Genomic DNA, 13,605 nt, shown 5'->3' with positions numbered 1-13,605 from the left:
TACTCTTGGATGCAGTTCATCTGGCCCTGGAGACTTGAATACATCTAAACTAGCCAAATATTCTTGTACTATCTCCTTAGTTATTCTGGGCTGTGTTTCCTTTGCTGAATCATTTGCTGAATTCCTTTGCTGAATCTTTTTTAGATTTATATGTGGATTTTCTGTGTAATGCTGAGTTGTGGTTAAACTGGTCAAAATCTGAAAATATCTGTAAGATTACGTAATGCAGTCACCCCATTTTCCACCTACAGGAGAGGGAGTCCATTGGGAAGAAAACTTAGTATGGTATTGTTGATTCATAAATCTAAAAATGCATGAAATGTTAGTGGCATGTTAAATTGTTATAAAATTGTTATTAAAAAATTGTTATTAAATTGTTATAAAAAAATTACAGGTTACTAACCATTACTTGGTTTTATTTCTAAATATTTATCCTGAGGTGCTTCTTCACAAGGTTTTTTCTCAAGAATAGCCATGCTTTGTTCACTCACTTTTTGTAGAGCATCTACATAATGTAGTCACCCTGTCATTGTCATCCTGTATTTTTCCCTCCATGTGTTCATGGGAGCTGGGCATGTTTAGCCTGGAGAAGAGGAGGTTAAGGGGTGATATGATAGCCATGTTCAAATATATAAAAGGATGTCACATAGAGGAGGGAGAAAGGTTGTTTTCTGCTGCTCCAGAGAAGCGGACACGGAGCAATGGATCCAAACTACAAGAAAGAAGATTCCACCTAAACATTAGGAAGAACTTCCTGGCAGTAAGAGCTGTTCGACAGTGGAATTTGCTGCCAAGGTGTGTGGTGGAGTCTCCTCCTTTGGAGGTCTTTAAGCAGAGGCTTGACAACCATATGTCAGGAGTGCTCTGATGGTGTTTCCTGCTTGGCAGGGGGTTGGACTCGATGGCCCTTGTGGTCTATTCCAACTCTATGATTCTATGATTCTATTCTATGATTCTATGTTCCATCTTTTCTGGGATTGCCTTAGAACATAGCGAAACCTTTCTAATTGTGGAGTGGGCTTTAATAGTAGGAGAGGATATATTAATTGCAATTTCTCCCTCTAGGCACCCACATGTGTGGGTTAAACAGAGTTTCAAAATTCCATTCTTGGCAGCTAAATTAAAAGCATAGGAATTAGACTGTAAAACCTGGCTTTGACAAGCCTAGCTGTGAAATAAGTTGGCTCCCCTTTCTTACCCCGCTTAATAAAGAATCAGCAACAACTTGTAAAATAAATTTAAAAATAAGATTTACTTACTTTATAATTATGCATTGGTTCACAGCAACAGTAACACTAAAAACTATGCAGGCAGAATACAATCGTACCTCGGCTCCTGAACAATTGAAAATCGGAAGTGAGTGTTCCAGTTTTTGAACTTTTTTGGGAAGTGTTTCCGGTGTGCCTGTGCAATCGGAAACCAATTGGAAGCTGCCCCTTGGTTTCCAAACATTTCAGAAGTCGAAAGGACTTCTGGAATGGATTCCTTTAGACTTCTGAGGTACAACTGTACTTATATTTGCAGTATAACCAGCTTCAGGCATGTGCCTAAAGCTGGAGCGAATGGAGGCATGCCAGCACCCAACGCTGGGCAAAGGAAAAGAGAGAGGAAGGGGCTAGTGCAATAGGCTCCTTCCTCTCCAGGATAGGAGGAGAAGTGACATCACCCTGAGCCCTCTCTACCAACTGTATTTCTATGATCTTAGTATTTGCCATTCAGCAATCTGGCTCTGTGGACTTAGCCCCTCCTCAAGCTAACTAGCAATAATATGCATTTGTTAGGTTGGGCTGCTAATTTCCCGCACTAATAAGACGGTAGTGGGTTGCGAATACTTTTCCTTGTAAGTGTTAAGGCAAATGGTACATAGATATGTAGGTAATCTTTTTTCATCTGTTGTGCATTTTCTCATACCCTATAGGATACATTTTTTCTACTGTGGTGGTTGCTTGTTCCCATCAGGCGTTAACAATTGCAATGTGCTACTGGGGTCAATAAATAGTTCTGTATTTAAGAATAAAGAGAGTATTTTCTTACATGCCAACAATGCCTCTCAATAAAGAAGACAACAATGATTGCTCATGACCACAACAACTGGTCAAACTGATCCACTCTTATTAGAATACTATTAACCTAAAGGTAGTCTAGCATCCCTTATTCAGAAAGATAGATAGATAGATAGAGTAACTTTAGCATCCATCTTTTCTGAAACTTTCTGTTTTTTATAGAATTGATTCCTTTAATCTACAAACTCTTTCTGCTAGCATCTGTTTCAGTAGGGGATTGTTCAGTTCACGAAAAGGATCAGTCTGAAACAAAGTCTACTCAAAGTTACATAATTTAGTTCTTATGCAGGACATTAATCTTTTATAAAAGACCTTTTCAAGGCAGAAATGGGAAATTTGTGAATGAGCCATTCAGTTCCTTTACCAATTAAAAGTTTCATTTTAGGAATGAGCTTTTGTGCCTTGTTCTTAGCAAACTGCATGTTAGGAACTGTTATGCAACTTGAAAAATCTGATATTAATTAGTTTAAAAAACACAATATTACCCATCGGCATGCTGCTTCTCATTTGAAAAATAAGTTGAAACTAGAGAATCGCTTGGCTAGCACGCAACATTAAGTTATAGTTTAAAATAAACTATGGTTTAAGGGCATGAGTGCCTTTCTCCCCCCTCACTCCAGGCTCTGCTCAGCAGAGGAAAAGAAAAAGTCATAATCTTGCTTGTTGTGCCATGTGAGCCAAGGCCTGTGGTCTCTTTCCTCCATGCACACAATGAGTGGTAAACCAAGAAGTAACTAGTTTGGTCCCCTGTGCGACAGAATCAGGAGCAAGGAAGAGCGGAGCTGTTGTGTACATTAAACCACATTTTTAACTTAAATAAGCCGCTGTGCCTGACTCAGAATATGTTTGCTGTCAAGATTCTTGAAGCCATAGGTGTTATGAGACTTAACTGATTTGCTACTCTGAAAGGTCTTTTGTATTATATTTTGATTGGTGGAGTGTGCTGTGTGAATTTTCTCTCAGAATTCTCTTTCCTGGGTTTCATTCTATAAAACTCAAATGGAATGTATGTGAGATAGATAGATAGATAGATAGATAGATAGATAGATAGATAGATAGATAGATTCTGTCTTCTTAGCCATTATATTTTGTCTTGTAATCTTGTGTTTCTAGAATTTAAAGTACCCTGAGCTGCCAGCCATTTGTTTGGCTTGATTCTCTGCAATTTCATAGAATCATAGAGTTGGAAGAGACCACAAGGGCCATCGAGTCCAACCCCCTGCCAAGCAGGAAACACCATCAGAGCACTCCTGACATATGGTTGTCAAGCCTCTGCTTAAAGACCTCCAAAGTAGGAGACTCCACCACACTCCTTGGCAGCAAATTCCACTGTCGAACAGCTCTTACTGTCAGGAAGTTCTTCCTAATGTTTAGGTGGAATCTTCTTTCTTGTAGTTTGGATCCATTGCTCCGTGTCCGCTTCTCTGGAGCAGCAGAAAACAACCTTTCTCCCTCCTCTAAGCCTCTAGCAATTTAAATTGCTAAATGGTTGGTTCTAATTTCCTTGGTTTTAAACAGTGCTTTCCTTCTAGAAAAAAGGTGCCAGTATTGCATACCCTTAAGTACCCCCAGAAAAAAGCACTGGTTCTAAGCACAGCAGGCCCAACCAGGTATCCACTATAGTGGCTTCATAATAAAATCCGATTTGCTTTATTTCACTCTGAATACCTGTGGATGATAAAGAACATACAAGCATCAAAATGTGCGATATTTTCTTTTTTTAAAAAAGTATAATAAAAATACAAATTCAGCTACCTATCTCTTTTAAATAACTATGTGATCAGCATGAGGAAATATTCCTCATTAGGTTTGTAGGAATTTTTAACATCTACATATTAGAGGCCCACCTCTTTAAGAAAAAACCCACCCCAGAAAATAACCTAAAAATATATTATCAGTCATTATCGCTGCATTCCACTTTTTTTATTTTGAAATACAAAGAGCCAGGGAAAATTAGCTCTTCAAAGTAAGCTTCCAATATTTAGTCCTCTCCTTGATTGAACAATAGTCCACGGACGGGCTATTTAAGGCACACACGGGGTTTTTCTCGAGCTTCTCCTCTCTTGGCCCATTAATTATATTGCTAATGGAGACCCAGCGCCACTCCTTGAGCAGAGCCAGTAACTTCTTTCGCCAGAAGTGGTACAGCAATCTTCCCTCAACACTAACCACCAGGCCCATTAGTTGCAACTAGGCCTTGCCAGTCAGCTCTGTGGGGGTGTGCACTGATGGTTCCTCTTATTTCAGGGGAGTCAGTGTGTTGCATCCCGATGTTGTTCAGCTGTAGCTTCCATCATCCCTGGCCATTGGTTGTGCTAGTTGGCACTGATGGGATTTGAAGTCCAGCAACATCTGGAGGGTAGAAGAAGAAGAAGAAGCGTTTGGATTTGATATCCCGCTTTATCACTACCCAAAGGAGTCTCAAAGCGGCTAACATTCTCCTTTCCCTTCCTCCCCCACAACAAACACTCTGTGAGGTGAGTGGGGCTGAGAGACTTCACAGAAGTGTGACTGGCCCAAGGTCACCCAGCAGCTGCATGTGGAGGAGCGGAGATGCGAACCCAGTTCCCCAGATTATGAGACTTCCGCTCTTAACCACTACACTGGGTACCATGTTTATGCCTATTGGCTACCTTGTCTACTCTCCTTTTGCTTTTATAGCCCCACAGCTAATGTTCATAGGCATAATTTAGGGGTCCTAAGCACCTTCTGTCAAATAGAAACAGGTGCAGCTGAAAGAGAGGGCTTTGGAATTACAAGGCTACTATTCCATTTTAGGGTGTTTGAGCCAGATAAATGAGGTGGTAAGGTGCAGAAATTCTGCCCTCTCATCTCCTGCTAGAACAGTGTAAAGATTAATAGAAGTTGTTGAAAGTTCTCTGGTTCCTCAAAAGTCTCTTTCTTTCTGTTAGAAAGCACCTGCTATAGAAGGAGCTAATACTGACTCAGGAAGGCTTGTACATGATCTGGTGGTGCTGGTGTTTTTTTTACTTGGAAGAGGTTTTTAGAACTGTGCTGTCAGGGAGAGGCAAACGGGAAAAGATGAAAGGACAGAAACCAGTAGTTATAGAGAGCCTAAAGAGATTATCAGTAGCTTCTCATCTGAGAGTGGGTCTGACGTAGAGGGGGAGGAGCCTGGAACAAGTCATTCTGGGCACAGAGGAAGTAAGGGGAGGAGTTTTCACAGACTTGCATGCTGGGTGCGGAAAAGGAGGAAGAAAGATTAGAGGGAGCAACTGTGCACAAGGGGAAGGACGCTAATGGAAACGCTGGAGATGTACGTTAGAACTTTATCAAATAAATCAATTGTTTGGAACTGGCTGGGAGCCCGGAGTCTTATCTATGGCCAGCTGGACAGCACTAAGCCTCTGACAGCTTGCTCCCTCTACAACATTATTTCTGCTGGAAAGCTGGTGGAATAAGGGAACAGCTTTGACATGGAGAAGGAGCTGTTGGAATTGAAAAAGCGAAATGTTGCTTTGGAACAAAGATCCCAAGACCTGCAGAGTCGTTTGGAGGAAGCCCAGACTGCTCAGAGAGGAACCCAAGGTGTGCTATCGGCAGGTGGGGGCAGGTGCGTGTGGGTGGAACGGTTCCAGGGAGACACGGAAAGTTACTTGGATTTCAAAACAGAGAGGAAATATTTTCTGGAACTGGAAGGAGAGAAGTTTCAGAACGATGCAGCAAAGGTTGCTCACATCATTAGACATCTGGGAGGAGGGGCTCAAAGCTGGATCAGGCCGTTAATAGCCTCGGGGAATGAAGCCCTCAGAAATGAAGCCAAATTTTGGCAAGCAATGGATTTTATCTATGCACATCAGAGTTTAATTGGCAGAACGCAGGAGGAGCTGCTGGCTTTGAGACAAGGCAAATCCACCGTACGCAGTTACTGGTCTGAGTTTGCTATGCTTGTACAGAAACTGGGGTGGGATTTAGAGGCGGACCCAGTACAAGCAATATTTAAAAATGGACTTAATCCAGAAATTAAGGACGAGCTGGCAAGGGGGCCACGACCTAAAAATATGGACGAATTAACAAAGGCTGCTCTTGGGGTGGGTTTGAGACAAGAAGCCAGATGGAGGGAAAGGAAGCAAGGCAGAGAGCGGAGTTTCCATGGTGACCGCATTCCTGAGATGCCTGCAGCTGCCTCGGAATGTCAACAAGCGCGAGAGCCTATGGAGATAGGCACAGCCAGGGCGCGGGAGAGTTTGAAAGCCCAACGGTCTGGCGGGAAGGAAAAAAAAGACTGGCAAGCGGGAAAAAGATGTTTTGTGTGTCAGAAGACTGGGCACTTTGCCAGAGTGTGCCCAGAGCGTCGTAACTGGCAGGGAATGGTGGGGGCCGCCCAGCAGGCAGAGGGAGAGGAGCCCCAGCATTCGGGAAACGAAGAGGCCTGGCTGGTGGGGAACCGGGGCAACAGCCAGGCGGGAGCAACACACAAAGTCCCCGGCTTGGACACCCCAAAGCAAGCATAATGTTGAAGGTGGTGCTAGAACTCCCAAATGGACAGACAGTGGAGGAGTTGGCGCTAATTGATTCTGGGGCCTCAGCATCCTTTTTCAGCAAGGAGTTTGCGGTGCGACACCAACTGAACCTGAGGCCTTTGGATTTTCCACTGCAAGTGACAACAGTTGATGGAAAAGAACTGCTGGAGGGTGAAGTGACGCATCGAACACCCCCAATGCGAATGCGTGTGGCCACCCACTCTGAGGCCATCGCTTTTCACGCGGCCACACTGGCGGGGCCGCCTATCATATTGGGCATGAGCTGCCTGGCTTTGCATGATCCGATGGTTTCCTGGCACCAACGGTCCCTGACGTTTGGCTCGACGCACTGCATGGAGAACTGCCTAGCTCAAAGGCTAGATCGACAAAGCGAGGGCAGGAGGGCAGCAACATGCAGAGCGGTGGCGAGCGAGATTCCATCGTGTTACAGGGATCTCCAGGAGGTGTTCATCGAGAAAGAGGCGGATGCGTTGCCACCCCATCGGCAATATGATTGTCAGATCAACCTGGTACCGGGGGTAACGTTGCCGGTGGGGAAAACCTATTCCATGTCGGAGAGAGAGCTTAAGGACCTAAAAGAGTTTATTGAGAAAAACCTGAGAAGGGGTTTCATCAGGGAGTCCAAGGCTGCAGGCGGGAGTCCCGTGTTTTTCGTCGACAAGAGATTGACGAAAGAGCGACGCCTGGTGGTGGACTTTCGAATTTTGAACAGCCAGACAGAACCGGTGGCTTTCCCGATGCCGAGAATCGACGACGTTTTGGCACGGGTGCGGAAGGGGAAGATTTTCACCAAACTGGATCTCCGAGGGGCTTACAACCTTATCCGAGTGCGAGAAGGCAATGAGTTGAAGACCACCATGTTCACCCCAATGGGGGCGTTTGAGTATTTAGTTATGCCCTTTGGTTGGCAGTGCGGAAGTCACTGTTTCCAAGCCTTCATGCACCACGTGCTAGGACCTTTGCTCTACAAAAACTGCTTTTTAGACGATCTCCTTGTGTCCTCGGAGGACGAACAACAGCACGTGAAGGATGTACGGCAGGTCCTGAGCAAACTCAAGGAAAACCGCTTGTGGGTCAAGCTGGAGAAATGTCAATTCCACGCAAAGGAAGTCGAATTCCTGGGGTACCGGCTGTCGGACCAGGGGTTGGCCATGGACCCGGGGAAAGTGAAGTCAGTGGTGGAATGGGAGAGTCCCAAAACCAGGAAAGATGTTCAGCGTTTCCTGGGTTTCAGCAATTTCTACAGGAAATTCATAAAGAATTTTGCAGAATTGACGGCGCCAATCACGGACTGTCTCAGTGTTAAGAAGTTTCAGTGGATGCAGGCGGCCCAAGAGGGGTTTGAGAAACTAAAGAGGGCTTTCGCTTCCGAGGAGCAACTGATCCACGTCGACCCTGCTCAACCACTACGGGTGGAAACAGATGTGTCGGATCGGGCGATTGGGGCGGTGCTGTTGCAGCCAGATCGAAAAGGGGAATGGCATCCGTGTGCCTTCTTTTCGCGGAAACTCAACAAATTAGAGCAGAACTACACCATCTACGATAAGGAATTGCTTTTGATAGTGGCTGCTTTTAAACAATGGCGGCACTTCCTGGTTGGGGCAAAGCACCAAATTTTGGTGTGCACTGACCACAAAAACTTGGAGTATTGGCGTACGGCACGGGTGTTGTGCCAGAGACAGATAAGATGGGCAGAGTTCTTTGCCAACTTCAACTTCAAGATCCAATACATGCCGGGAGAGCGGAATGCGAGGGCGGATGCGCTCTCCCGGAAACCCGAGTATATGATGGGGGAAGGGCCACCTGTAGCGAGACTGATGTTCCCGGAGAGCAGATGGTTGTGCTGGGGGACATTAGTCAAGGACGACAAACTGATGCAAATGCTCAGAGAGGATGCCTTTGCCAGACAAAAGATGGGGGAGTTAAGAGAAAGAGGGGGTGCCAAGAGGGGTTTTAAGGTGAAAGGGGGGTTACTGTACCACAAAGGGGCCTTGTATGTTCCAGGAGAAGACCTTCGGGGACGAATCCTCAAGCAACTCCATGACAGTTGTACGGCGGGGCATTTTGGACAGCATAAGACCATGCTACTGGTCACACGGGAATTTTGGTGGCCAAGGGTGAGAGAGGATGCAAAGGAATATGTGCAAGGATGTGACACATGTCAGAGGGCCAAAGGGGAAAGGGCGGCACCAGCGAGGTTGCTGGAACCATTGCCCACACCTGGGAAGCCGTGGGAGGTGGTGGGCATGGACTTTATCACTGATTTGCCCAGATGTAAGGGTAAGACAGCAGTCATGGTGGTGGTTGATCTCTTGACCAAAATGTGCCATTTCGTGCCCTGTTCGCACGCCGTAACGGCGGAAGAGACAGCTAGGCTGTTCGTAGAGCACGTGTTTAGGTTACATGGGGTACCTGCAAGGTGGTCTCGGACTGGGGGGCTCAATTTACCTCACGATTTTGGCGCAAGCTCATGGGGCTGCTCCAGGTCGAAGTGAGCTTTACAACGGCAAGGCATCCCGAGACCAACGGGCAAGTGAAGAGGGCGAATGCTGTGTTACAACAGTATTTGAGGTGTTATGTAAGTCAGAAGCAGAACGATTGGGTGGACAAACTAGCCCTGGCAGAGTTTGCTTACAACAACGCGGAGAATGTATCCACAGGGATGACACCGTTCTTCGCCAATCATGGGCTTCATCCAAGGGCCTTCCCCGGGAGGGGGGAGGAGTCGTGGAGTGTTCCAGCGGCCGAACAGTTTGTGGAGGAAATGGAAGCAATCCACAGACAGCTGCAGTTAAATTTGGAGAGGGCTAAGGAGTTATACAAGAAGGAGGCCGACAAACATCGGTGATCAGGGGAGGTCATCAGGGTTGGGGACAAGGTGTGGTTGTCCACGCAAGGATTGCCTTGGAAAGGGGGCTGTAAGAAACTCAAGCCCAGGAAGGTGGGGCCCTTTGAGGTTATCCAGCAAATAAATCCGGTGGCGTTTAAGCTCAGGTTGCCGGAAAGCATGAGAATCCATCTGGTGTCCCATAGGTCACTGCTGTTCCCCTACAGGGAGGGGGGAAGGAGACCGGATAATGGGGGAGTGGAAGGCTCACCACTCGAAATGGAGGAAAGAGAGCAGTGCAACAAGGTCACGGAAATACTAGACTTTCGTTGGAGAGGGGGGAATGTGGAATATTTGGTGGCTTGGGAAGGGGCCCCGGCATCGGAGAATACCTGGGTTCCGGAAGATAGTATGTCTAACAATGAACTGGTAGAGGAGTTCCACAATTTCTTCCCGGACAAACCAAAAGGCAAGGTGTGGTCCTTACAAGAGGTATTTGAAACAACAGAAGACGAAGAGGAATTTGAAGGTTTCCCAGCATTGGATGAGGAGGAGGAAGAAGACGAAGAAGAAGTAGACTGGGGAACACCAGGACTTGGGGGTTGGAGGAGTGTGTTCGAAGCGACAGATGAGGAAGAGGGTAGTTTTGCGGGGTTCTCCCCGACCACCTCTGAGGAAAGAGAAGGGGATGTAGTCGGGTCTCCTGAGCGGGAGGGGGCATTTGAGGAGGGGGTGGATGTCAGGGAGAGGCAAACGGGAAAAGATGAAAGGACAGAAACCAGTAGTTATAGAGAGCCTAAAGAGATTATCAGTAGCTTCTCGTCTGAGAGTGGGTCTGACGTAGAGGGGGAGGAGCCTGGAACAAGTCATTCTGGGCACAGAGGAAGTAAGGGGAGGAGTTTTCGCAGACTTGCATGCTGGGTGCGGAAAAGGAGGAAGAAAGATTAGAGGGAGCAACTGCGCACAAGGGGAAGGACGCTAATGGAAACGCTGGAGATGTACGTTAGAACTTTGTCAAATAAATCAGTTGTTTGGAACTGGCTGGGAGCCCAGAGTCTTATCTATGGCCAGCTGGACAGCACTAAGCCTCTGACATGTGCAGCCCATGATGTCTGAAAGTCTTTTTCTGCATACTTTGTGGGATGCCAAGTTTCAAATATGATTTGAATCTCTTTATAATGTACATATGTGTCATGAGAACCCATTTACAGCAAGCTGATATTTTAAAATTCTTTGTTTTTCCTTGCAGACTGCATCCTCAGCTATTAAAGGTGCCATACAACTGGGAATAGGATACACAGTGGGGAACCTCACATCCAAGCCAGACAGAGATGTACTTATGCAAGACTTCTATGTAGTGGAAAGTGTGTTTCTTCCCAGGTAAGGGTGGCTAATTTTCCACCTAAAAAAATGTGTGCCTAATGCTTTATTCCATTTTTATCCTGCCTTTCTTCCACATTGTTCAGGGTAGTATACATGTCCCCCTCCCTTTTTAAAAAAAAATTAAACTTTTGAAACCACCATGTGAAATAGATTTGTCTGAGATAAACCAGCTGGCCTAGGATCACTTTTTGAATCCTGGTAACATTAGTCTAAGTCTAGCATCAGCAACCGTGATGCTGGTTTTTTACATATTTATCACTTCTCAAGTATGGCTTAATTTAAAAGTATCCTTAAAAGTGGGATATAATTTTTCTTTAGTACAATGGAAAGAGGATTGCTTTGTGAACAGAAGAAAGGAAGAGCATGAATCCATATAAAATGAAAGATTCATTGAAAGTAATAACATTTCTTAGAAGATTTACCTAGAAAACTATTAAGCAGTTGGTGTTTAGTAGAACATAGTATTGTACTAACCTTTTTTAAAAAAAAAATACATGTGGTGGTGTGACTGCAGTTTAGCTGTTCATTTTATCTATAGTTGGAATCTGTTTTGAGGAAGAAGATTAATATGTGAGCAGTCAGGGAGACTAGAAAGTCAACAAGACTGGCTGTCAGGCTATTCAACTACTTTATAATCTAGAACTATTGCACTGGAATGCAATTAGGACAATAGAATGGTGTTTGACTTGATGAAATAATTACACAAAAGCAAAACCTGCAGATAATTTTCTACCTACTAAACTTTGCCTTATCCCTGTGCAGCTATCTTTAGTAACCATAACAGAACATTTTATTTCATAATAGTAATATTTGGAAATAGGGACGCGGGTGGCGCTGTGGGCTAAAGCCTCAGCGCCTAGGGCTTGCCGATCGAAAGGTCGGCGGTTCGAATCCCCGCGGCGGGGTGCGCTCCCGCTGCTCGGTCCCAGCGCCTGCCCACCTAGCAGTTCGAAAGCACCCCCGGGGGCAAGTAGATAAATAGGTACCGCTTACCAGCGGGAAGGTAAACGGCGTTCCGTGTGCGGCTCTGGCTCGCCAGAGCAGCGTTGTCACGCTGGCCACGTGACCCGGAAGTGTCTTCGGACAGCGCTGGCCCCCGGCCAATAGATGTGAGATGGGCGCACAAACCCCAGAGTCTGTCAAGACTGGCCCGTTCGGGCAGGGGTACCTTTACCTTTAATATTTGGAAATACTATGCTGAGAAATACAACAGATCCCACTATACTCTGAAACAATAGTGTATTCCTTGTACATGGTAGGGGATAAAAAAAGGCATGTGAGTTTATGTCCAGGACTCTTTTGTACACCATTTTCTTTGTCTTTCATGTAACTTCCATTATAATAACCTCAACCATGCAGATACAGTGGTACCTTGGGTTACATACGCTTCAGGTTACAGACTCCGCTAACCCAGAAATAGTACCTTGGGTTAAGAACTTTGCTTCAGGATGAGAACAGAAATCACACGGTGGCGATGAGGCGGCAGTGGGAGGCTCCATTAGCTAAAGTGGTGCTTCAGGTTAAGAACAGTTTCAGGTTAAGAACGGACCTCCGGAACGAATTAAGTACTTAACCCGAGGTACCACTGTACTCAATTGATAGTCCCATTTGCTCAAGTTGTCCAAGAAGTTTCTGTTATAAAGGTACCTGTATTCTCCAAGAAATGCTCTTACTATAACGTCAGGCTCGGACATCTCATTCCCTGATGGTTTGATTACAGCAACAATTGTCATTTGTTCAATATGACTAGCATCAAGTGTGCAGTCCAGAATTATTGAGTAATACAGTGGTGCCTCGCAAGATGAAAAGAATCCGTTCTGTGATTCTCTTCGTCTAGCCAGTGTGGTGTAGTGGTTAAGAGCGGTAGTCTCGTAATCTGGGGAACCGGGTTCGCGTCTCCGCTCCTCCACCTGCAGCTGCTGGGTGACCTTGGGCCAGTCACATTTCTTTGAAGTCTCTCAGCCCCACTCACCTCACAGAGTGTTTGTTGTGGGGGAGGAAGGGAAAGGAGAATGTTAGCCGCTTTGAGACTCCTTAAAGGGAGTGAAAGGCGGGATATCAAATCCAAACTCTTCTTCTTCTTCTTCTAGCGGTTTTTTCATCTTGCGAAGCAAGCCCATTGACAGATTAGCGGATTAGCGCTATTAGCGGCTTTTAGCGGCTTATCTGCTGATCGGATCAGCTGATAAGCGGCTTAGCGGCTTAGAAAAAGGGGGGGAAGGGGAAAAAACCCAGCAGGAACTCGCAAGACATTGTCGTCTTGCGAAGCAAGCCCATAGGAAATTCGTTTTGCGAAGCACCTCCAAAACAGAAAACTCTTTCGTCTAGCGAGTTTTCCGTCTTGCGAGGCATTCGTCTTGCGGGGCACCACTGTATTTGGCTGAGTTTGCATGTGCTAAAATTTTTACTAGAAGCTGTATAAGCTCATTTTGGATATCTTTTTTCTAGGTAGTAAACCATTGTTTCATGATCTTTAACTCTGCACAAATGTTAATTCATAATAGGATCAAAAAAGACTAGATAAGACAAACTTCAAAAAACTCAGTTGCTAGCACTGTACAACTTTTCAGTTCTACCACGGAATGTCAAGTTTTGCAATGCAAAAAATTCTGAGCAAAGCAATCAAACAATCCAAGATTTGTTGTCATTATTGTTCTTCTTGCCTAATTTTCTGTTGGTAAATATCTTCAATTGTTTTTCCTTTAGATAAGTACAATTTAAGTTATCCAGGTCTGATAGCTTTTTAAATTGTCAGTATTCCTCTCGGGTGAATACAGAATTGCACCAATGTTCTTCCAGTCTTTTGAACCTGTTTCTTGTACAGTTG

At 45.3% G+C, this 13,605-nt stretch overlaps 1 protein-coding gene across 5 annotated transcripts in view; it reads left to right on the top strand.

Moving 5' to 3' along the window:
- PIP5K1B (phosphatidylinositol-4-phosphate 5-kinase type 1 beta) overlaps positions 1 to 13,605 on the top strand; it is a gene marked incomplete at its 3' end in the record, with an annotated part of 129,778 nt that overhangs the window by 29,078 nt on the left and 87,095 nt on the right. For all 5 annotated transcript variants that reach the window (XM_082241592.1, XM_082241593.1, XM_082241591.1 and 2 more), the window contains exon 4: positions 10,645 to 10,775. In XM_082241592.1, the coding sequence (XP_082097718.1) occupies positions 10,735 to 10,775 (41 nt within the window). In that variant the 5' untranslated portion in view covers positions 10,645 to 10,734. The remainder of the gene's footprint in view (positions 1 to 10,644; positions 10,776 to 13,605) is intronic.

Source organism: Podarcis vaucheri (genome assembly GCF_965113315.1).
Source record: "Podarcis vaucheri genome assembly, chromosome: 11".
Lineage (NCBI taxonomy): Eukaryota > Metazoa > Chordata > Lepidosauria > Squamata > Lacertidae > Podarcis > Podarcis vaucheri.
The sequence above is the reverse complement of the archived record's forward strand: the minus strand, read 5'-3'. Positions and strand labels throughout refer to the sequence as shown.